This window comes from Notolabrus celidotus, chromosome 7 (genome assembly GCF_009762535.1).
Source record: "Notolabrus celidotus isolate fNotCel1 chromosome 7, fNotCel1.pri, whole genome shotgun sequence".
Lineage (NCBI taxonomy): Eukaryota > Metazoa > Chordata > Actinopteri > Labriformes > Labridae > Notolabrus > Notolabrus celidotus.
Window position 1 is genome coordinate 5803836 of NC_048278.1, and position 22201 is coordinate 5826036.

The 22201-nt window shown below is 38.9% G+C and overlaps 1 protein-coding gene across 2 annotated transcripts; it reads right to left on the reverse strand.

Annotated features, from left to right (window-relative positions):
- Positions 1-572: 572 nt before the first annotated feature.
- LOC117816294 (LITAF domain-containing protein-like) lies at positions 573-17887 on the reverse strand. Of its 2 annotated transcripts, XM_034688497.1 has the most exons (6): positions 17776-17887; positions 6252-6347; positions 3825-3949; positions 3618-3671; positions 3333-3474; positions 573-1699 (listed from the first exon to the last, which is right to left on the reverse strand). In XM_034688497.1, the coding sequence occupies exons 3-6, from the start codon at positions 3922-3924 to the stop codon at positions 1591-1593; spliced, it is 405 nt and encodes a 134-aa protein (XP_034544388.1). In that variant the 5' UTR covers positions 3925-3949; positions 6252-6347; positions 17776-17887; the 3' UTR covers positions 573-1590. The 2 variants fall into 2 exon arrangements, with proteins under 2 accessions (XP_034544388.1, XP_034544389.1); XM_034688498.1 differs by lacking the exon at positions 6252-6347 and having other exon boundaries at positions 17776-17882.
- Between the last annotated feature and the right edge of the window lie 4314 nt (positions 17888-22201).

Below are 22201 nucleotides of genomic sequence, written 5' to 3' on the forward strand. Positions count from 1 at the left end.
CAATATGGCTGCCGCCGACGATTGGCCTCAAAACAGCGCTATAGAAACTGTGACGTCACAGATACTACGTCCATTATTTATACAGTCTATGGTCATGCTTGGAGAGACAGGGGGGCAACATAGAGTCCTTTTAGTTTGAGGATGGCTGACAGTCTTTGATGGCTCCTTTTCTGAATATCTCTGGTGTGCTGGCCGAAAGAGAATTGATCGTTAAATAAAATTGTTGATAAAGTGTTGTTTTTTTTCTTTTTCGATATCACTTATTATTGTGATAAATGGCTTTCCACAGTATGTGTCTGATCAATAAATAACTTCAGATGGTCAGTATTTAAAGTTATGTGATATATGACTTTTGTAGATTTTTTGACAAACAGTGATTTTTGTCATGTTCAAATATGTTTTGTGTTCAATATGCATTTTTGTTTATCTTAAAAAATTTAATATTAGGTTAAAAAATCCAAATGTAGTCAAATGTTTTAAAAGTGATAACTTTTAATACAGAAAATGAGAAATGATTTCACTTTAGTTACATCACATTTTTAGATTAAAAACAAGAGAAAGGGAACATTCCCCACTATATTACACTGTTACATAGATGTAACTCAAAGAACATCAATATAAAAAATATGTTAAGAAAAATTACGTTTCAGCACATCTCTCTCTAAAGTATGACTAGCAGGTATGTTGACATCTGATGTCTTGGCATAGAAAGGTTTGTCTCCTGTACAGATGTTTGATTAGTCCTGGTCAGAGAAACCTACAGGGATTTTGGGCCCTGTAAAAAGAATATCAAATTACAACCACACTAACCCTTAAACTATTACAAGGTGTAAACACAGATGACATTTTCTGCATTCAGTGAAATGTACTCTTTGAAAATGGATTATTCCCTGCAGGACAGATTTTTTTTTTTAAATGTGCTGAAGGTCATTTTTCAGTACGAATGTCATTTTTTTAACTTCATTTTTAAAGGAAAATTATCTGACAGAAAATATAAATATATACACTTACTCTTGATTTTAATGAATTTGCAATATTTTATAAACGGATGCAACAGAAGAATTAAATGTATGAGTAAATATTGAAAGGCGACTTTTTATAATCAGTTCTGTCTACGATAATTAAATATCTGCTGAAACAACAAAAACAAGGAATTCTGTGAAAAATATGAAAATATGATTTGTATAAACTTGTGTTAAAGCTTTAGAGAATAGATTACTTCATGCAGCTTTTATTTGAAATGCTTTTATTTTGCTTTTTTTTTTACTGTCTTATGCCTAGGTTGATTTATTTCCTGTTTTGATTCAACAGGCTTTATTTTGAAAGGTCAACAACTGATTTACCAGTTCACTGTAAAGTTACGAGAGTGATAAAAACAGTAAAGGGAGTGATCGTACGGTAAAATGTTCAATGTTATGTATCCTACAGAAGAGGCATATAGCGCTAACATTTTATGTGATATGACATAACGTATTGTTCTGATATCCTCTATGGTCCCTGTCAGTCACGGGCCCCCGGAGTCATAACTGACTTTTCTCATCCATGCCGTGCCCCTGGTCATGGCTGAATCTTTCCTCTTGCTGAGCAGGTCTACATCCCTCGTTTGTAACGATGCAGGACTTTCTGACATTGAGGGCAGGAGTGTTCCACGTCCTTAAGACCTTTCGAGCAGAAGGGGATACAACAGCAAGGCCAGCACCTGTTGTAATACATCAGAACAAGATTTGAGTCACACTTTATCACAGCAATGTGCACTCTGTAATAATAATAATGAATAATAATAATCTTTATGTATGGAGGACTTTTCAAAAACTATGTTACAAAGTGCTTTACAATGCCTCAAAGGACATGTAAAATGAATAAAATAAATAATAATAATAATAATAATAATAATAATAATAATAATCATAATAATAATAATAATAACTGGGATTTATATAGCGCCTTTCGAGAAACCAAAGGTCGCTTCACAGGGCCAGGTAGGTGGAGTAGGGAGTAGGTGGGGACAACAAGACTGGAAAAAATGCCCCTCCAAAAACAAGAAAAAAATACATATTTCAAGGTTCCTTTACCTTGAAATTAACAAAAAAATCTGTCAAAAGAACAAGTGAAAATTTGCTTGGTAAGATTTCTTAAAATAAGACGTAATATTTAGAAAACTGTGACCTCAAAATTAGCAGGAAAAACGTATTTTAAGTAATATTTGACCAGTATTTTAAAGCTTGGTGTCTCAGAATAAGACAGGAATGATAACAATTAGTATTCTTTCACCCAAAAAAATATTTTTGCACTAATACATTTCATGTCAACTTCTTCATTTGAGATATATTCACCTTCATTTGAGTTGTATTATAGCAGCACTTCTCTAGGTTTAAGACCATCTTGTACTTCAAATAAGATGACAAAGTTTAAGTTGAGCATTTAGAGATATAATGTCTTCTCATAGTGAGCTGGATATACTAATATTCAGTCATGTTGTTTTTTAGGATAAGCCAGCTATGCTCTAAAGTAGGTGTTTCATTGTGTGCATGTAGTTTGAGGATGTATATTTTTATCTGATTTAGAAGAAACAGTGTCTGAAAACTGTAACCCATCCTTAAAAAACAACTTTTCTTTCTTTTTTTCTTTCTTTCTTTCTTTCTTTCTTTCTTTCTTTCTTTCTTTCTTTTATCAATGGAGCTGTTTTCTGATAGATTCTCCAATAAAATGTATTTACTTAAATCAAGTAAAGGGTTTGTCTTAAATCAAGATTATCCGCCTTCTACAAATAAGATCTCAGCTTGAAAAATGTCTGAAATGTAAAATAAACCTTGTTTCTTCTAAATTACAACTCAAAACAAGATCATTTCAAGATTGTTTGACTTAACAAGATATTTAAGATGTCTTAAAACAAGTCCCTCTATCTTGCTCAAATGTTACTTGTTAAGTAAAGTTATTTAAATCAAGTGGGTGAAGACATTTAGACTAAAAATGAGACAATTTCCCTTTGTAAGATTTTGAGTTTTTGCAGTGCACTAGCTAATGGGGAAAGGCCTTGAGGAAAAGGTGTGTTTGACTGCATGTGCAAAATAAAGAACATTTTAAAAGACCATACAGTTAGTGCAACTGCCATAACTACTAAAAGAACCAGGGATGCACGATATTGGATTTTTTGCCAATATCCGATATCCATATATCCGATATTTTACGACTCATTTAGCCGATTACCGATACCCATTTTTTTTTTGGTGTGTGTGTGTGTGTGTGTGTGTGTGTGTGTGTGTGTGTGTGTGTGTGTGTGTGTGTGTGTGTGTGTGTGTTTTTGTTTGTTTGTATGCTTGGTTTCTACTTACAGGAAAAATCCTATTAAGAAACAAGTCAGCCATGTGCATGCTCCATTTATGTACGAGACTTCAGTAAGAACAATCCTTCGGCAATCAGGACACCTCATCCGTCCAGGATAATCCATGGGTAGGTCCTGTACCACCAGGTTCACTGTAAGAAACACAAACAGCACACTGAAAGAACAATCCACTGCACTTTATCAACCTCACTCTGAATTTCAAGCTCTCTTACTTGTGTAATTTTTTACAATTTGATTTCAAATTTTTGAGACGTTTTTTCAGAGAGACCCTCACCAGGCTGTACGGTGTAAGGCTGCTGTGGGACATACTGGGACATAGGTTGTTGAGCTAGAGATGGAAAGGAAGCAGCATGAGAAAGGTTTAAAGAACAGAACAATAAACTGGCTGAAAAAAAGTTTCAACAACAACGCAACGACTTAAAGAAAAGAAGCAAATTCAGTTTAAGACAAAAATACAGGCAACAGGTTTTTGTATTCTCACCAGTAGGCGGGGGATGCATGAACCCATAGTTAGTGCTCAGTGGGGGGCCAGGGTACGGAGGTGCATCCATTCTAGGATGGGATTCCTGACCTTTTACCATGTTTTCTTCTAAAGCTGTTCACACGCTGGAGAGTAAATGTTGAACAGAGCAGGTTTGGTTATTAAAATATGCAGCAGATTTGACAACTTGCTTCTTGCTCTGCGTCTACACCACGTACAGGTGCTGCAACCCCACTCAGATAAACCACACGCAGAACTGTCTTTCTGACCTTAGAACAAAGAAGGACTTCAGAGCAAATTTAGCAAGAAATGAACATTCATATAAATTTGGCGGATTCAAAAGTACAATATTTGTCTGGCAAATGTAGAGAAGTAAAGTCACAGGTCCCCCCCAAAAAAACAATACTCAAGTACAGAAACTGAGGTCTGTGATCCTCACTGAGGTCAGTCATCCTTGCTGAGGTCCATCGTCCTCACTGAGGTCCGTCGTCCTCACTGAGGTCTGTGATCCTCACTAAGGTCTGTCATCCTCACTGAGGTCCGTCATCCTCACAAAGGTCTGTACATCCTCACTGAGGTCCGTCGTCCTCACTGAGGTCTGTACATCCTCACTGAGGTCCGTCATCCTCACAAAGGTCTGTACATCCTCACTGAGGTCCGTCGTCCTCACTGAGGTCTGTACATCCTCACTGAGGTCCGTCGTCCTCACAAAGGTCTGTACATCCTCACTGAGGTCCGTCATCCTCACTGAGGTCTGTACATCCTCACTGAGGTCTGTACATCCTCACTGAGGTCCGTACATCCTCACTGAGGTCTGTGCATCATCACTGAGGTCTGTACTTCCTCACTGAGGTCCGTCGTCCTCACAAAGGTCTGTACATCCTCACTGAGGTCCGTCATCCTCACTGAGGTCTGTACATCCTCACTGAGGTCTGTACATCCTCACTGAGGTCCGTACATCCTCACTGAGGTCTGTGCATCATCACTGAGGTCTGTACTTCCTCACTGAGGTCTGTACATCCTCACTGGAGGTCTGTACATCCTCACTGAGGTCCGTACATCCTCACTGAGGTCTGTACATCCTCACTGAGGTCTGTACTTCCTCACTGAGGTCTGTACATTCTCACTGAGGTCTGTACATCCTCCCTGGAGGTCTGTCATCCTCACTGGAGGTCTGTCATCCTCCCTGGAGGTCTGTCATCCTCACTGGAGGTCTGTCATCCTCACTGGAGGTCTGTCATCCTCACTGGAGGTCTGTACATCCTCACTGGAGGTCTGTCATCCTCACTGGAGGTCTGTCATCCTCACTGGAGGTCTGTCATCCTCACTGGAGGTCTGTCATCCTCACTGGAGGTCTGTCATCCTCACTGGAGGTCTGTACATCCTCACTGGAGGTCTGTCATCCTCACTGGAGGTCTGTCATCCTCACTGGAGGTCTGTACATCCTCACTGGAGGTCTGTCATCCTCACTGGAGGTCTGTCATCCTCAGGGCTGAACACGCACACACTCACTTTGCCAGACAAATAAGCTGATTAAATGGCACTACAGTAATTTTTTGCACTGCTTTTAACCGTGTTTTAATTATATTTATTAACTTACTTCTTTTCACTTAAGCTTATCTTTTTCTAGCTTGGTCTTTTTTATCCATTTTCTTCATCTTGTGTGTATTTTCTATGTGTATCTGTTGTTGCCGTTGCTACGGTCTGAGAGAGAAACGCAATATCAAATCCTCTGTATTTCTGGTGCATACTGCAGTTTTTGACAATAGAGAAGACTTTGACTTTTTGACTTTGACCACATTTAGATAAGTCAATCAATCAATCAAGCTAAGTAAAACAATGGCAAGACATATGAGGGGATAATAATAATAATAATAGTAATAATATTAATAATAATAATAATAACAATAATAATAGTCGAAAAGTCTGAAAATATCAATAAAACTGAGTAGATAAATAAAATAAATAAATTAATGATTAAATAAATAAAAATAGAATAAGATAAGACTTAAAATGACTAAAATAATAAAGCAGCATTTAAATCAATATTACAGTAAAAGGTAAGTAATACAATTGTTAAACCCTATATAAAAGCCAGACTGAATAAATACGTTTTTAATTTACATTTAAAAGTCTTAATATCTCTAAGTAAATTTGTCCAGTAAGTTTACCTTGTTACCGTCCACCAGTAAATAAAAGAAAACCAGAGAGATGACAAATCTGATCTGTTCAATGAATCAAATAATGGTCCAAATTAAAGCACTTAAAATTAAGCACTCAATCGTTTCTAACTTTAAAAGTGATCTGCTGCTATTGCTACCTCAAGGACATAACATCAGATACTCTTCATTTATTTATGCATTTACTTGTTTTGCCTTTTTTCCATTAATCTGCAGCATTTTCTGTTATAGATGAAAAGCTCCTTACCTTGATGAAGACTTTAAGAGGATGTGTTAATATACCTTCCTCTGGTGAATGAGAGACAATGAGGAAGCCCAACCGGTCAAAGTCACTTTAATGTTCCTGAAAGAAGGTGGAGCATTGAAGTGTGAGTTGTGTAACATTGTAAAAGGCTGTAGTGACCTGTGGTCAGAAGCGTGGGCCGCACAGGGTGTTTCATTTCAGGCTGTCATTCTCTTATGCTTCATTTGGCACCCTTCAGAATTATTTGTTGTGTCTTGCTACATAAACAATTAAACCCCCCGAAACACTCTGTAAGGCAATGGTTTATATGTATTATTTATTTACTTATTATACTTTCATTCATGTTGTGTTACTGTTTATGTTTAGTTTCTAATATCTGAGGAACACTAAGATGAACTTTTCAGTGTGCACCGTCCGAAACTACACAGACAAGTATCCATTTGTACGTCTCAGAATAAACTGAGGCACTTTTGTGTTTGGAGACACGCTGATTAAAGCTCCTGTGAGGGACTTCCTGTTTGTGTTGTTTATGGCTTCCCCTGTGGATGAAGCAGTACCTCTTTCTCTTTGCTCTGAAGTGTCCCTTTCTGCCTTTAGGAAAAAAAGCAAAAGGTTGAACTTAAGCTTTGTCTGTACAACATACCCTGAGTATCTTTTGGTTGGCATCATTAACCCTGACAAAAGAAATCCTGGTCTCATGAAGTTGATTATCAACCTGGTAGGTCAACCCAGAGTAAGCCCTGAATTCTACCTCTGCGCCAGATCCACCGGAGCATTCGCTGTGCAGGAGTCTACATGTTTAGTTTGTAAAGACTTTGATTTGCCCTTTCTGTCTCGACTAGTCCTATCAACAGGGGCGTCGTAGTGGGGGGAAAAGTGGGACTGACTACCTAGGGCCCAAGTGGGGAGGGGGGCCCTTGATGGGCCTGACATAAAATGTGTTTTCTACTACGCTTTTCTTTTCTTTTGTTTTAACTGCAATAAGATAACTAAAATTGTCTGAATAAATAAACAAACATTCAGAATTGCTTTCTGGAAAAAAGAGGAGTCTCTGTTCACGTTTTGACCGCAGCTGTCTGTCAGCAGCAGGCAGCTCCGGGGGTGCTGAGTGGACAGTGGCTGTGGAACAGACCGTGAGCCTGATTGAAAGTAAGCTGTAGGTTTTTAGAGTTTTATTTGACTTCATGAGGTTAGATTATACCAAATAATGCCCCTTTGTTGTTATTCAACAAGTCACTTGGCTTCAAATAATCTTGTTTAAAGAGGTGGACAGTCTGAAGGTTAATATTGTGCAGTTACATTTGGAAAAATTGTTAAAAATATATATATATATTGATATGTAGCTTAGATTTCAGTCAGTTTACCAGGATAGTTTGAAGCATATATTTTTGTTTAATGCAAATAAACCAGTATTATAGCAGCAATGTTATATTTTGTAGGGTTGGCTGTGGTGATGGGACCTACTGAGATATATTTTTTCAGGGCGGCCAGAATTCCTGGCAACGCCCCTGCCTATCAACTTCAAATTTTAACATTAAAGTGTCACAGAGAGACACTGCATATAACTGTGGATTTATTATTTCATAATCTGGATTATTATTATTATTATTATTATTATTATTATTATTATTATTATTATTATTATTATTATTATTATTATCATATATATATATATAAATGAAGCCCATGCGGAAGTGTTATAAACTGCAATTCATCGAGAACCTGCTTGAGGCTGAGACTTGCAGATCAGAGGATAGACCAAGGATCTTTCCAGGGTGCTTCATGCCTTAAGTCCTCCTCCATGGGTTTGCAGGTTGAATCTAGTATTTTGAACCTGCATGTGTTTTTGTCTGAGAACTGCGGGGAAACAAATACTCTTGGTAATTATAACTTTCAACCCTTTCAAAAGAAATAACTGTTTCTCTGAAGTCGACATCATCCCTGTCTCTGAAAGAATGTCATTGGAAGACAAAACCTCAGAGGAGACCAGTCCTGTGTTTATGTCTCTGATATAAAACTGAGCAGCATTTCAATAAAGCCATCATCTCTGTGGTTTCTCTGGGGCATCTTTCTATCTTTGTATACTTCCACTGGTCCAGCCCTGAGTCCCTTTACAATGATGAGAATAACAGAGGTGATGATAGCACAGAACAGAAAGAAAATAAAGTCTAGAGCAACACTTGGTTTGGAAATAAGCAGGGTTCTATTCAGTATCTCTGAAGAAAAAGTGTAACGATTGTTGTGTCCATTGTGATGGTCCCCTGGCCTGTTTGGTTGTTCTGCCTTGTGTTTTGTTTTGCAGATAGAAGTAACTGGTGGGTGTGGCTTGGAGCAGACGGGGTCAGTGTTAATCATTACAAAACTTTTTTATTGTTTCAGGAGAATTCTCTTCGTGTCCCTAGTTACATTTCTCTTCTTTTCCACCGGAACCTGCATAAAACACTCTCCACACACACACCCACCCACTCACACTGCTGATTCAACTGAAGTTCACATCTCATCTTTTTTTAAGTATTATTTATGTTTTTGTCAATAAATTAGTTAATATAATAGGTTTTTTCCATGTCTCTCTCCTTTATTTGCCATGGCCTTTTGAGCCAGTCATGACTACCCCACCACCGTTGGTACACCATCATTCTGTGGGGAACTGGGTCCCTTATTGTAAATGGAGAACAGTGGAACAGATCTAAGATTGTATGGACGGAGAGCAACATTCTATATTTCTGCGTTCATATTCTACCCATGCATTAACCCTTGGACGAGAATGGACGGGAATAAACATACCTAGGTAATCAGAAAAAAGTAATAATTAGCTATTCAATATCAGTAAAAACCATGCCAGTATACATATATACCTAGGAGTAAGAATAGCATAAGTAAACATTGGTACAGTCCTTGACAAAGGTGTGTCTGTAAACTTGTAGATACAGTAACAGAGCTGTTCAGAGAAAATATAAAGTAGATCTTATTTGTAGAAGATGGATAATCTTGATTTAAGACAAACCCTTTACTTGATTTAAGTAAATGCACTTCATTGGAGAATCTATCAGAAAACAGCTCCATTGATAAAAGAAAGAAAGAATGAAAGAAAAGTTGTTTTTTTAAGGTTGGGTTACAGTTTTCAGACACTGTTTCTTCTAAATCAGATAAAAATATACATCCTCAAACTACATGCACACAATGAAAAACCCACTTTAGAGTATAGCTGGCTTATCCTAAAAAACAACATGACTGAATATTAGTATATCCAGCTCACTATGAGAAGACATTATATCTCAAAATGCTCAAATTAAACTTTGTCATCTTATTTCAAGTACAAGATGGTCTTTATACCTAGATAAGTGCCGCTATAATACAACTCATATTAAGGTGAATATATCTCAAATGAAGAAGTTGACATGAAATGTATTAGTGCAAAAATCTTTTTTGGAGTGAAAAAATACTAATTGTTATCATTCCTGTCTTATTCTGAGACACTAAGCTTTAAAATACTGGTCAAATATTGATTCAAATAAGTTTTCCCTGCTAATTTTAAGATCACTGTTTTCTAAATATTACGTCTTATTTTAAGAAATCTTACCAAGCTAATTTTCACTTTTTCTATTGGCAGATTTTTTTTTGTTTATTTCAAGGTAAAGGTTCCTTGAAATAAGTTTTGGTTGGTGGGGCATATTTTCCAGTGTAGTAATTGTGATATAGATTAATGAGGTTGACAACCTGCAACTGTTTACTCGACTAAACACGTACATCCCTGACAGAAAAGTTGAAATAGTTTTGCAACATAGCAGAAAAAACAACATATGTGAGGAAAATATGAAAAAGGAAAAGGAATATGAGAGAAGACAAAGAGGAATTTGGATGGGAGAAGGACACAGCGTGATGATGGCTAAGTCATTTACAAAGAAACAGATAGTTTGTCAGGAGGAGGAAGGAGACGGAGAGGAAACAATGAGTCAGCACACCAAAGTGTTATACAAGGAGGAAGAAAGTGGTCATATACTGTAATGATAAATCATGAAATTTGGCAAAGATTGTGAGAGCAGTAAAAAAGATTAAAGCCAACCTCTTAATCTTAAAGTAAGATTGTTCTCTCCTTGATTGATTCAAGGGTCAGAATATATTCTTAAAGAGATTACGTAAACATTATTAGAATGCACTCAGTAAATGTGGTCTTCTTTGTATCTTGATGAGGCCCAGTACCAAACTCCACCCGCAAGCCATCACTGACTTTGAGGCGCGTTCCCGCTAAGTCCGTGAGGGCTTAAGGCTGTCCCTCTGTCAAATCATCAGGTGTGTGAGGGATCTCTTACTGACTTTTTGAACCCTTTATACACCCTTTCTGTAATTGGGCATTTTTGCAGACTTAGCGTAAGGGAATTACCCAGAGTTCATAGCATTGTGACTTGAAACACGGGATTCCCATAGTTATATGGCCTATTTATATATTTTAAATGTTGTGGTTAAGCAGTCTGTATGGTAAGAGCCTGGATCACATGGCAGTCAGTCAAACCCTTAAGCGCCTTGAATTTGAGGAAAGTAAAAATTGTGCAATAAAGATTCTTAATATCATTAAGGTGAGCTGGTGACGTCATGCAGGTCACATGAGAAGTCTCAAAGTGCTGTCCCATTCCAGTTCTACAGTTTAAGCCCTTACAGCCTCCTGCCCTCCATCACTTCACAGCTGACGTCAATTAAGTCGAGAAGGGCTCAGGGCTTAGGGAGGACATTGAGATTGGGCCTGAGACTGGGCCTCTCTCTCAATTTCATGTCTCAGTTACATTGATACGATGGTGGTGTTAGGCGAGAGGGCTACTGGTACTACTACCATAGCATTATCCAAATGGTTAATTCTCCTTTTTTACACTATATCAAGGGATGCCTGCTTTTCCTCATCTCCTCAGGGATGCACGTCATAACCTGGCTCACAAGATGTGACAAAAATATCTGGAAATACATGGTTTCAAACTTAACTGTGCAAAAGTTTATCACACAAAATGACAATAATAGAGGATGTACAGGTGTTGTCTCATACTCAGTGTGTCAGCAGTCCGGTGAGTGTTGGTGAGTACTGCTTGAGAGTGAGATAGATGCGAACGATCTATAAAAAAAAGGCAGAAGAGACAAAGGAGGGAACAGTCTATGGCCTCCTTCAGATCTGCTCCATTGACTGCCCATGGACTGTCATGGTTCAGACTGAAATACAATACACAAGTGCAGGTGATGCTCCCATCTGAGACCACGTTCAGTTATTTGTCTAACTGGATCTTTGTTAAGATATCTCTTTATTATTTTCCTTCCAGACGAAACAGATACCGAGTTGATTTCCTGTCAAGACACCGCACTCCACTCTTTCTTGGAAATGTTTTCCTGTCAAAACACAAGGTGTAAAATGTGAGATATGGCCTACTGAATCCTTTCTTGAAAGTGATGCAACTACACCTGGCAGAGACCATGAAACCCTATCAGACAGATAACAGATCAGCACAGTGACGCAGCCTCTAATCAAACCCTGATGATAAATCGGAAATTCTCTATGAAGCATAAAAGTTCAAAGTCCAAATAAGGAAAGACATCAATAGCCACGTTGTCCTGACTCCAAAGTCCATCACTTGTGGATCATGGCTGTGGATAGGCAGTATTTATAAAGGTAGTGAGCCACCAGGTTAAAACGAACATAAAACTGTATGACTCAATCGGGACCGGTATCACACTCGGCATAATAAAAGGCCTGATGTCTTATTCCAACAATACTATGGATGTTTCTCTTTACATTAATATACACATTATTTTATCCCATCTCTTCAACTGACCAAGAAATCAAACCCACTCCGGCATGCTAAAGGATCTTCCATTTCCTTAAATGTGCCCGGAGGAGGAGAGGATTGAGGAGACAGGATGTCGCTTTGACTCTTCAGACCGAAGACAAAGCTTGATGGGTGCAGGTGCAGCATGCCACACCCCTTCACAAGTTGTTGTTTTTTTTCCACACGTTACTCTTACAGCCCTGATCTGCAGAAAATATAATCATTTGAGACATTATAACTATGTAGACTGTTGTGTTCTGTTGAACAAATTACAGGAATGCATGTAAATAAAGGGCCACGGGACTTATCAACCATCAACGGCGCTGCTGTGGAGAGGGTGAGCAGTACCAAGTTCCTGGGACTGCACATCTCTGATGACCTCTCCTGGACAAACAATACTGCATCGCTGGCCAAGAAGGCTCAAAAACGGCTCTACTTCCTCCGCAAACTGAAGAAAGCACGAGTCCCAACCCCCATCATGTTCTCCTTTTACAGAGGTACTATCGAGAGCGTCCTCACTCGCTGTGTGGTTTGGTGGCTGCACTGCCTCCTGCCAAAAGACTCTGCAGCGCATAGTGAACACAGCCAGCAGGATCATCGGTGCTCCTCTGCCCCCCCTCACAGACATTTTCCACACCCGCCTCACCAGCAGAGCCATCAGCATCGCTGGAGACACCTCCCACCCCTACCACTCCCTCTTCAGTCTCCTGCCTTCAGGGAAAAGGTACCGGAGCCTCCGGGCCCGCTCCACCAGACTGTTGAACAGCTTTTTCCACCAGGCTGTCAGGATGCTGAACTCCACTCACTACCTCCCCCCTCTGCCCCCTGGACTGTAGCACACCCACTGCATACAAGGACTGTACCTCACCTGCTTTTTGCACATTAACCGTTTACTTAATCATTTACTTATCTCGAATACTGTCTGCACCTTAATATCATTTGCACTGTTATCTATTTACATTGTCCATTTTGAAACTGTCTACCTGCACTGTGTACATAGGCTGTTTTTATATACTGTATTTTAATATATTTTATTGTATTTTATATTTAAATTTTAGATATTTAAAAGCTGGAAGAGAGAAACAGCATCTCGTTTTTCCTGTATGTCTCGTATATACAGTGAAAATTGACAATAAAAACCTTTGAATCTTTGAATCTTATATCACTGATCACTGATCTCTCAGACAGATTTCCACGTGAAATAAATTAAAAGCTTTTGTGATAAGTTTCGATGAGGCATTCCCTGTGTTTGACAGATAAGACAGCTGTGCAGCTCGTCATCAGTACCTGATGGAGAGAACAGTGGATATAAGGGATCCTTCAGACTGATTCAAAATGCAGACTAAAATTAAAGATTTAATTAACAAAAAACAACATACTCCGTTCTTAGGTGCTGTGAAAGTAATTAAATTCCATATAAACCACTTCTTAACTTTTTAAATCATAAGTGATGCTAAAGAAGCAGTTTCATTGTCAGCTTGGCCGTTGTTTACTTCCAAAACCAGAAATCCTGTGACGTCTGACCCAGCATACGGAAGAACAGATCCAACAGAACAGTCATACTACAGACTACCTTCAAACGCAGTATGTAGTAGGCAGTACCTACTGCAAACTACATGCATAGGTAGTATGTAGCAGGCCGTTTCTGCTACATAGAAAAAAACGGAAAGGCCTGCTACATACTGTGTGTGAATTCAGTATGTAGTATGACTGTTCTGTTGGGTCTGTTCTTCCGTACACATCAGTGGACATCCGGGGAGTTTTGGCATACTGCAGATTTTGCTCTTTTTCTCATACTACATACTACATACTGAATTTTGGCCAAATCAGTACATACTGCCTATAGCAGGCGGTTTCGAAAACATCCAGAGACTATATACACACACTGGGTAATGAGACACAGATGAGAACAACACGGCACAGGTGAAGACAATCAAAAAGGAGGGAAAACACAGGAAGTAAAATTAAACTAGACACACAGGGAGCAATAACTACAAAATAAAACAGGAAACACGATATAAAAGAAACACAGAAAATACAACACTATATGTAATGAATATATATGTCATGTATGTGTATGACTTTTATGTGCTTTGGCAACAACATGTCTTTGTTCATGCCAATAAAGCAAATTGAGAATACAACACAAGACATGAAAAGTTAAATTTATAACAAACAGAATACACACAGAGGAAACAAGACCTGAAACACAACAAGGTCAATCTATAAAATAAAACTGGTAAACAATTACAAAATACAAAACAAGTAACACACAAACTAAACAAAAGCAACTCCTGACAATACACCTGCTAACCGTCATTATTTCCCCTGTGGAGTCCAGCCTGAGACGGAAACTCTTTTACCACAGTGTCAACAGGCAGAGGTGAAATGTGACAGAGCTCCTTTCTGCGGATTGATTTGATATGACGTGTGATCAGGATGAAACTGTCAATACTTTATAACAGTTGATATGTTTTTTTGACCAATCAGAATCAAGTATTTCCCTTCCTCATTCATATTTCACAGAAAGTCTGTGTGTGTTGTTGTGAATCACCAAAAACACTCAGGATTGAATGTGTTTATCATTTTAAATAAAAGGAAGGCTGCAGCCAACAACTGCATACATGAAGCTCAGAGCTTTTATAGGCTTTCTGTAAGTCTGCAGGAAATAAAACTTCCAAAACTGTCTAACTAAAAGAGCATTTTCTGTGATGCAAACAGCAGGTTGACAACCGGTGATTACGAGACCTCTTGTTCGAGACGCGGGGAGTAGTTCTTTCTTTGTCCCCACATAAAGACTTGGCAGGAAAAAAGTGGCATGTAGCCTGTTAGATCTCAGCCCCTTTTTCAGCCTGTTGAAATGTTCTGCCTTGCATGGGACTTTCTTTCAAGGAAGTTAAATGTCTTTAAAAGTTGCGATGAAGAATGGCTGTCAAAAATGTTTCTTTCCCTTCTGTTGAAACTTGATTCCTGTTAGGAACTGTCTAATTTGTGACTTTACTACGGCGAGAGCATGGTTTGTTGCTGTTTTTAATGTCTTTTGAGGAAAATTTAAAATGTAACACTATTTTTGAAATAACTTTGTAAACTTGGGCACTGCTCGCTGCCAAGTGGCAACCTCCGGTCTAAAAATATGAGTCCAATGCGGAAGTGTTAAAAGCTGCAGTTCATCAAGGATCCGCTTGAGGCTGGCTCACATACACATGAATGGGAAAAAGACGATCTTTACAGCAGAAATTAACATATTTACCGCCTCGTACAAAAGACAAGTGTAGTCTGGATAGCTCATTTCTCGATCTGCTTTCACTGTACAGGGGATGAATTTTTTTCTAATGCAGCAATTTTGAAGATATTGAGATTACAAGTTATCCAATGAGAGGCAGAGCTGCCTGCAGGAACACTGTAGCTGCTGGCTAGGAGGCTCAAACTTCGCCTCTTTACGTCACAATCGCTCGACAGCAGCAATATGGCTGCCGCCAATGATCAAAACAACGCTTCAGAAACAGATGGGTGACGTCACCCATCACTGGATACTACGTCCATATTTTATACAGTCTATGCTCGCTGCAGCTCAATCAGCTGATAATCATTAGAAACTCCACAGGCTGAAAGGGTTCCTCCATGACAACAACCCACTCACTATCATGATCCTGCTTATTTCATGGCTACTTACTCATGTGTACGACAGATTTTTCAAACCATTCAGAAATTGTTTCATTCATTTTAAAAATTGCTTTATTTCAGGGGCCTGGCATTGGCTAAGTGGACAAGTCATGTACAGAGGCTTTACCCCTTTGAGGGTATGTCTTTCCCCACTGCCACTCCTATTGTCCTACCCTTTTAGAATAAAGGCAAAATAATATATTTCTTCTGTTGAAAATGTTCTGTTACAGTCACAGTTTGAGCTGTACACTGGAAAAAATGCCCCTACAAAAGCAAGGTACTTTTACCTTGAAATAAGCAAAAAAAACTGCCAATAGAAAAAATGAAAATTTGCTTGATAAGATTCCTTAAAATAAGACATAATATTTAGAAAACTGTGGTCTTAAAATAAGCAGGGAAAACTTATTTTAAGCAATATTTGACCAGTATTGTAAAGCATAGTGTATCAGAATAAGACAGGAATGATAACAGTTAGTATTTTTTCAATCAAAAAAATATTTTTGCACTAATACATTTCATGTCAACTTCTTCATTTGAGATATATTCACCTTCATTTGAGTTGTATTATAGCAGCACTTCTCTAGGTTTAAGACCATCTTGTACTTGAAATAAGATGACAAAGTTTAATTTGAGCATTTTGAGATATAATGTCTTCTCATAGTGAGCTGGATATACTAATATTCATTCATGTTGTTTTTTAGGATAAGCCAGCTATGATCTAAAGTAGGTGTTTCATTGTGTGCATGTAGTTTGAGGATGTATATTTTCTTATGATTTAGAAGAAACAGTGTCTGAAAACTGAAACCCACCCTTAAAAAAAACAACTTTTCTCTCTTTCTTTCTTTCTTTCTGTCTGTCTTTCTTTCTTTCATCAATGGAGCTGTTTTCTGATAGATTCTCAATGCATTTACTTAAATCAAGTAAAGGGTTTGTCTTAAATCAAGATTATCCGTCTTCTACAAATAAGATCTCAGCTTGAAAAATGTCTGAAATGTAAAATAAACCTTGTTTCTTCTAAATTACAACTCAAAACAAGATAATTTCAAGATTGTTTGACTTAACAAGATATTTAAGATGTCTTAAAACAAGTCCCTCTATCTTGCTCAAATGTTACTTGTTAAGTTAAGTTATTTAAATCAAGTTGGAGAAGACATTTAGACTAAAAATGAGACAATTTCACTTGGTAAGATTTTGAGTTTTTGCAATGTAGTCAGTTGAAGGAACTCTTAATATTTTTATTATGCAGGGCCTGTAATGCCTGTCATTATGTTATGTGCATGTTCACTTTTCCGGTCCCAACTTTTTTGAATGTGTTGCTGGTATCAAATTTAAAATGTGTATATGTTTTTTTGTTTTAACCTTTACTATATCTATGTTGCACTATTTTCAATAACACAGAGTTTAAATAATTTTGTCACTCCAGGACATCCTACTTTATATTTTCTCTGAACTGCTCTGTTACTGTATCTACAAGTGTACAGACACACTTCTGTCAAGGACTGTACCAATGTTTACATACACTATACTCCTAGGTATATATGTATACTGGCATGGTAATTACTGATATTTAATAGCTAACTATTACTTTTGTCTGAACACCCAGGTATGTTTATTCTCGTCCAAGGGTCAATGCATGGGTAGAATATGAACGCAGAAATATAGAATGTTTCTTGGATCCATTCCACTGTTCTCCATTTACAATAAGGGACCCAGTTCCCCACAGAATGTGTACTAACGGTGGTGGGGCTGTCATGACTGGCTCAAAAGGCCATGGCAAATAAAAGGAGAGAGACATGGGAAAAATGCTTAAATTAAACTAATTAATTGACAAAAACATAATACTTAAAAAAGAGATGAGATGTGAACTTCAGTTGAATCAGCAGTGTGAGTGGGTGGGTGTATGTGTGGAGAGTGTTTTATGCAGGTTCCGGTGAAAAAATTATTCTATTATTATATTTTTTAGGATAAGCTAATTAAGTTAATCTACAGCTGATATATGCTGCTGTTTATCATACAGACATGATTACAGGTGTTACGGAAAATTTCCTGAGAGATCAAACCTCTTTTTAATTCTCTTTGTCACCCTCCTTTTCTCCCCAACACACACTCTCTCTCTCAACAACACTCTTCAGACAAAACTCAGAGGAACCAACTGAAGGTGTTGACTTCTCTGTTGCACACACTAAACTGAGGGACAACATCTCCTTTTATTGAGCAGCCAGGCTGATGAGCTCAAGCTGGGTCTAATGAGGGCAGGTGCTCTCAATGATGGGCTCGTTAGGAGCCCTGGAGGTCACCGACTACCTCCATCTGTAACACGGGGAAGAATAGAGAGGAGGAGATGAAATATACGGCCAATGTGTGGCCGAAGAGCAGGGATCCCGGAAGTGCTGTAAATGTGAGAAACACAATGCCGCTGAGCGGACCAATCACAGGGCTTGCGGTCCGCGTCGATTTGATGCGTAGTTATCGTCTTTTTGTACCAAACTTGCATTGGTTCACTTTTCACAGTTCCAAATATGTGATGCTTCAATCAAACAACTTAATGTGGCACCAGTACGATGTGTTTTTCATTTTAAAATAGTTACATGAACGTTAGCGTTAGCTGCACTACACAAATGTTAGCATTAGCTTGCACAAACGTTTGCATTAAAGCGCTAAGAATAAAATGAACGTAAAGAGGTAGCAATGTGCTAGAATACTGAAAATGCATATTTCAGCTGAGATACGTTAAGTTCCAACCACAGACTCAAGTAGTTCATTTTCCATTCTTACTTTATAAATCAGTAGCAAGTATAAATAAGATATGATGTTGCGTAATCTAAGTAAATGACAAAAACGTTAAAGCCGAAGTTGAACCCAATTTTATTTTGAACTTCTTGCGTGTGTTTCTGGCCTTCACTATGGAGGTGCTTCACGGGGAGGTCTGCAGAGACAGGGGTCTGACTTTGGAGGTCTGCAGAGACAGGGGTCTGACTTTGGAGGTCTGCAGAGACAGGGGTCTGACTTTGGAGGTCTGCAGCTAGATTGTCTTGAGATTTTTACCATCATTCGTCTTGTGTTCTTGGTTTTACCAGCGTTCAGTCAGATCTCTCTGATCATTGGTATGATAAATGTTATTCCACCAGAGTCTAAGATCAGAGCTGTGTACGATTGAGAGATAGCTGACCATTGCAACAGAAGCCTGACCAATCAGAATCAGGTATTTAACACAGCGGCGTAATAATATCTAATAACTGAAGCATACTCAGCCGAGAATATCATCATTTTTCTTAAAAAGGTGACTCCTGAGGAGAAAATAGGGCTTTTAAATGAGGATATTCCCCTCATTCACTGACGACATAAAACGTCTGCTTCTATCATGAAGTTTATCCTCTAAATGCACTGAGAGTAACCCAGCCTATAGAAAACCTTGTTGTCATACAGACGCTCAGACCACAGAGGAGCCTACGGTCTTTTTATTTCCTTAATTAATGACAGAGGAACATCAGCACTAATCTATAGTCACCAAAAAGATGAGGGGGACCACTTTGCAAAATTAAAGTGCTGAAATCATTTTGTTTGAATATCTTAATTATCTCCACTTTGTGCTGAAACGGCCGACTGCGATCTGGCACTCTCACAGCCGATGCTTTCATCCACTCAAGCTGATGGAAGATCATTATACCAACACTTTGCTTCAATGGATGTGACACACATTTAAATTGAACTCTGCTTCATCATCCATCTTTGCCTCCAAGCTGTGGACCAGAAGACGCCACATCTTGTATGCGGATGGCATCACTGGCAGCATGACAAGGGGAATTTGGCAAGTCGAGGTGTTAATTTGGATCCGAATGCACCCTCAGTTCAGGTGCAGTGTCACAGGTATTTTGTAGATAGAAAACAGCAGGACCGTGAGTCTGGAGGAGCAGGATGAAAGAAGAAGCTCTGGAACAGGGATCTATTTGTGTTAACATGAGGAAGAGGACTATTTTACTCCAAGATATTTGCAGCTCAGGACTTTACTGACCAAGGAATAAGAGGGACCAGTTTCATAAATAAATCAGTTTTTGACTTGTCTACTGTGCCCTGACATGAAGTCATGCTTCCCCTATTGGGATTTTTATTTGCACCACCTGCTCACCATACATTATTCCTTAGGTAGGTGGAACAGAAGATCCTCATTTTAACAGTATCAGTCTCCTGGCCAGCAGAGTTGTTCAAGTCCTTCTTGGCTGAAGACAGATTAGACGGAGGGGGAGACGTACCTAACAAAGCATTAGAAGCATTAGGGACCAGTCTTTTAACAAAAACACTTTTATTGGTCCATGCAAACTCATCAGTGAGAACTGCAGCTGCAGAGAGAGACTAAACGTTTTGTCTTCTATGCACCTCGAGTCTCCAGCGCCTGCTAACAATAATAAGAATAAATCATCCAATTTTTCGCAATCCTCCTGTCACGAGTGAAAACCAAGAACATTTTATTCACACGCATCTGGCCTCCTCATTTCAGTCTGCCGTGTGATAAAACAGAAAGATCAGGCAAGGGCTAAAAATCCCTCAGCTGTAGGCCTGACTCAATGTAGGTCAGTATCCAGGCAGCCTGACCCTGTAATGGCACCCTCAGACAGATACGCTGAAAATCAATGATGATTTCAAGCTGTTCATTTTGCAGGGTTTGTTCTCATTGACTGGCAGTGAGGCAGACAAGGTTCTGATTACTGTTTTGCAAGACACAGGAGCTAAACATGTGGTTCCACGTGGTGTTGTGCCTTTGTCTGATGCATTGTACCGTGGGTCTGATTTGTTGGTATTGGGAATTAAAATGAGTGTTTTGTGCATGCCGCTTTACACTGTTACACTCTTCAACTCTTTATTGTCTGTAAAGAGTGTGTGTGTTGCTGTGAGGGATCAGTTGTTGCTGGATCTCATTCTGGGTAATGATTTGGCCAGTGATAAAGAGTTCCCTTCAGCTCCAGAGGTGATAGCAGATACTTTATAGTTCAAATCAAGAAACTAGAAAAGGAACAGTCTGGCACCAGATCAACAGGTTTGTATTAGGCTCTTAGAAAAAGGAATCAATACGAGATTTCCACAAACTACAAATCAGGAAAGGTAAAATTAAGAACAAGGCAGTGCTACCATAAGACAGGTGATAGAGGGCATCAACTATTGGCCTGGGAACAAAAGACATAAATGCTGAATTCCTGATCCCAGTCTTACGCGGGACTTCCACCGGATCCATGTCTGGTCCATGTCCAGTCTTCTGCGGTCCGGCTCATCCATGTTGTCTTTCTGGTCCTCTGAAAACCTCTGACCTGTTGACTCCAGGCCTGGCTCCGCTCATCATGAAAATTTGTTGTTGTAGGTCAGTGAAATACGATCTGGTGATAACACAGAGTGTTTTATTCTGAAAATTAACCGGATGTTTTCATTTTGTTTTGGCGCCTGACTTCCTGTCCCGCACCATCTGCTCTGTTGAGATTGATGCGTCGTGCTCCGGCATCCGGCAAAAATAGAAGTCTTGCATATCTGATCCGATTGACTAGAATAGAAACCTATCAGATCCGGTGCCGTTACAGATTGGAGGCGGACCAGACACGGATCTGGTGGAATTTGGCCCTTAGTCAGGCCTGGTCCTCAGAAACACTCTGCTCCAGGGTGTCTGTCATCATGTGGTCTGATGAAAAATAAGGTAGTACTTTTGTTGTTAATTTAAATTGTCCTTTTATCTACTATTATTTATCTATTTTTTCTGTATTCAAATGTAATGGGCCATTGCAATGCATGTACTGTACACCTGTAGCTTTTAGACTGATAGGATCTAAACTAAGTTTGTGAACCCTTGGAGAGTTTTCCATGTATTCCTATGAGGCGTTGCTTCTCAGTCAGGCTGTTTTTGGTATTTTTCTAAACCCTGTCTAACTACAGGTAAGGTGCTGAATACGTCCAGTTAGATAGCAGAGGAAAACCCTCATCCTTGCAGCAGAGGAGAGAAACTACTATCAAGTACAAGGATCAGGTTGTCAACGGCTGCTTCAATTCAACAATTAACTAGAGTTCATTAAATAGTTCATTTATGTTAGTAAAAGGTGTGAAACAACATGAATCCTTGCTGCGGTAACAGGCATGTATGTGTGGGAAAGTGTGTGACAATTAGAGATATACTAGTGACATTACATTCGGCTCATAACATCAACATTTGAGCAGATGTCAATGGTGTGTTTCCTCGTTGTTAGCCTCACTCTTTTTTTTCTCACTAATTAGACGAGTCATTGTCGTTACTGAGGACTCTTGCTTTGCAAAGAATGAGGTCAGGACAGTGAGGAAAATGAGCGCAGCTTGATGCTGAGTACAACAGAGAGGGCGGAGAAGAGATGTGAAGAGATGAGAGAGGACCAGCAGAAGAGTATTAAGAAGTGAGAGAGAGAGAGAGAGAGAGAGAGAGAGAGAGAGAGAGAGGGAGAGAGAGAGAGAGAGAGAGAGAGAGAGAGGGAGAGACTC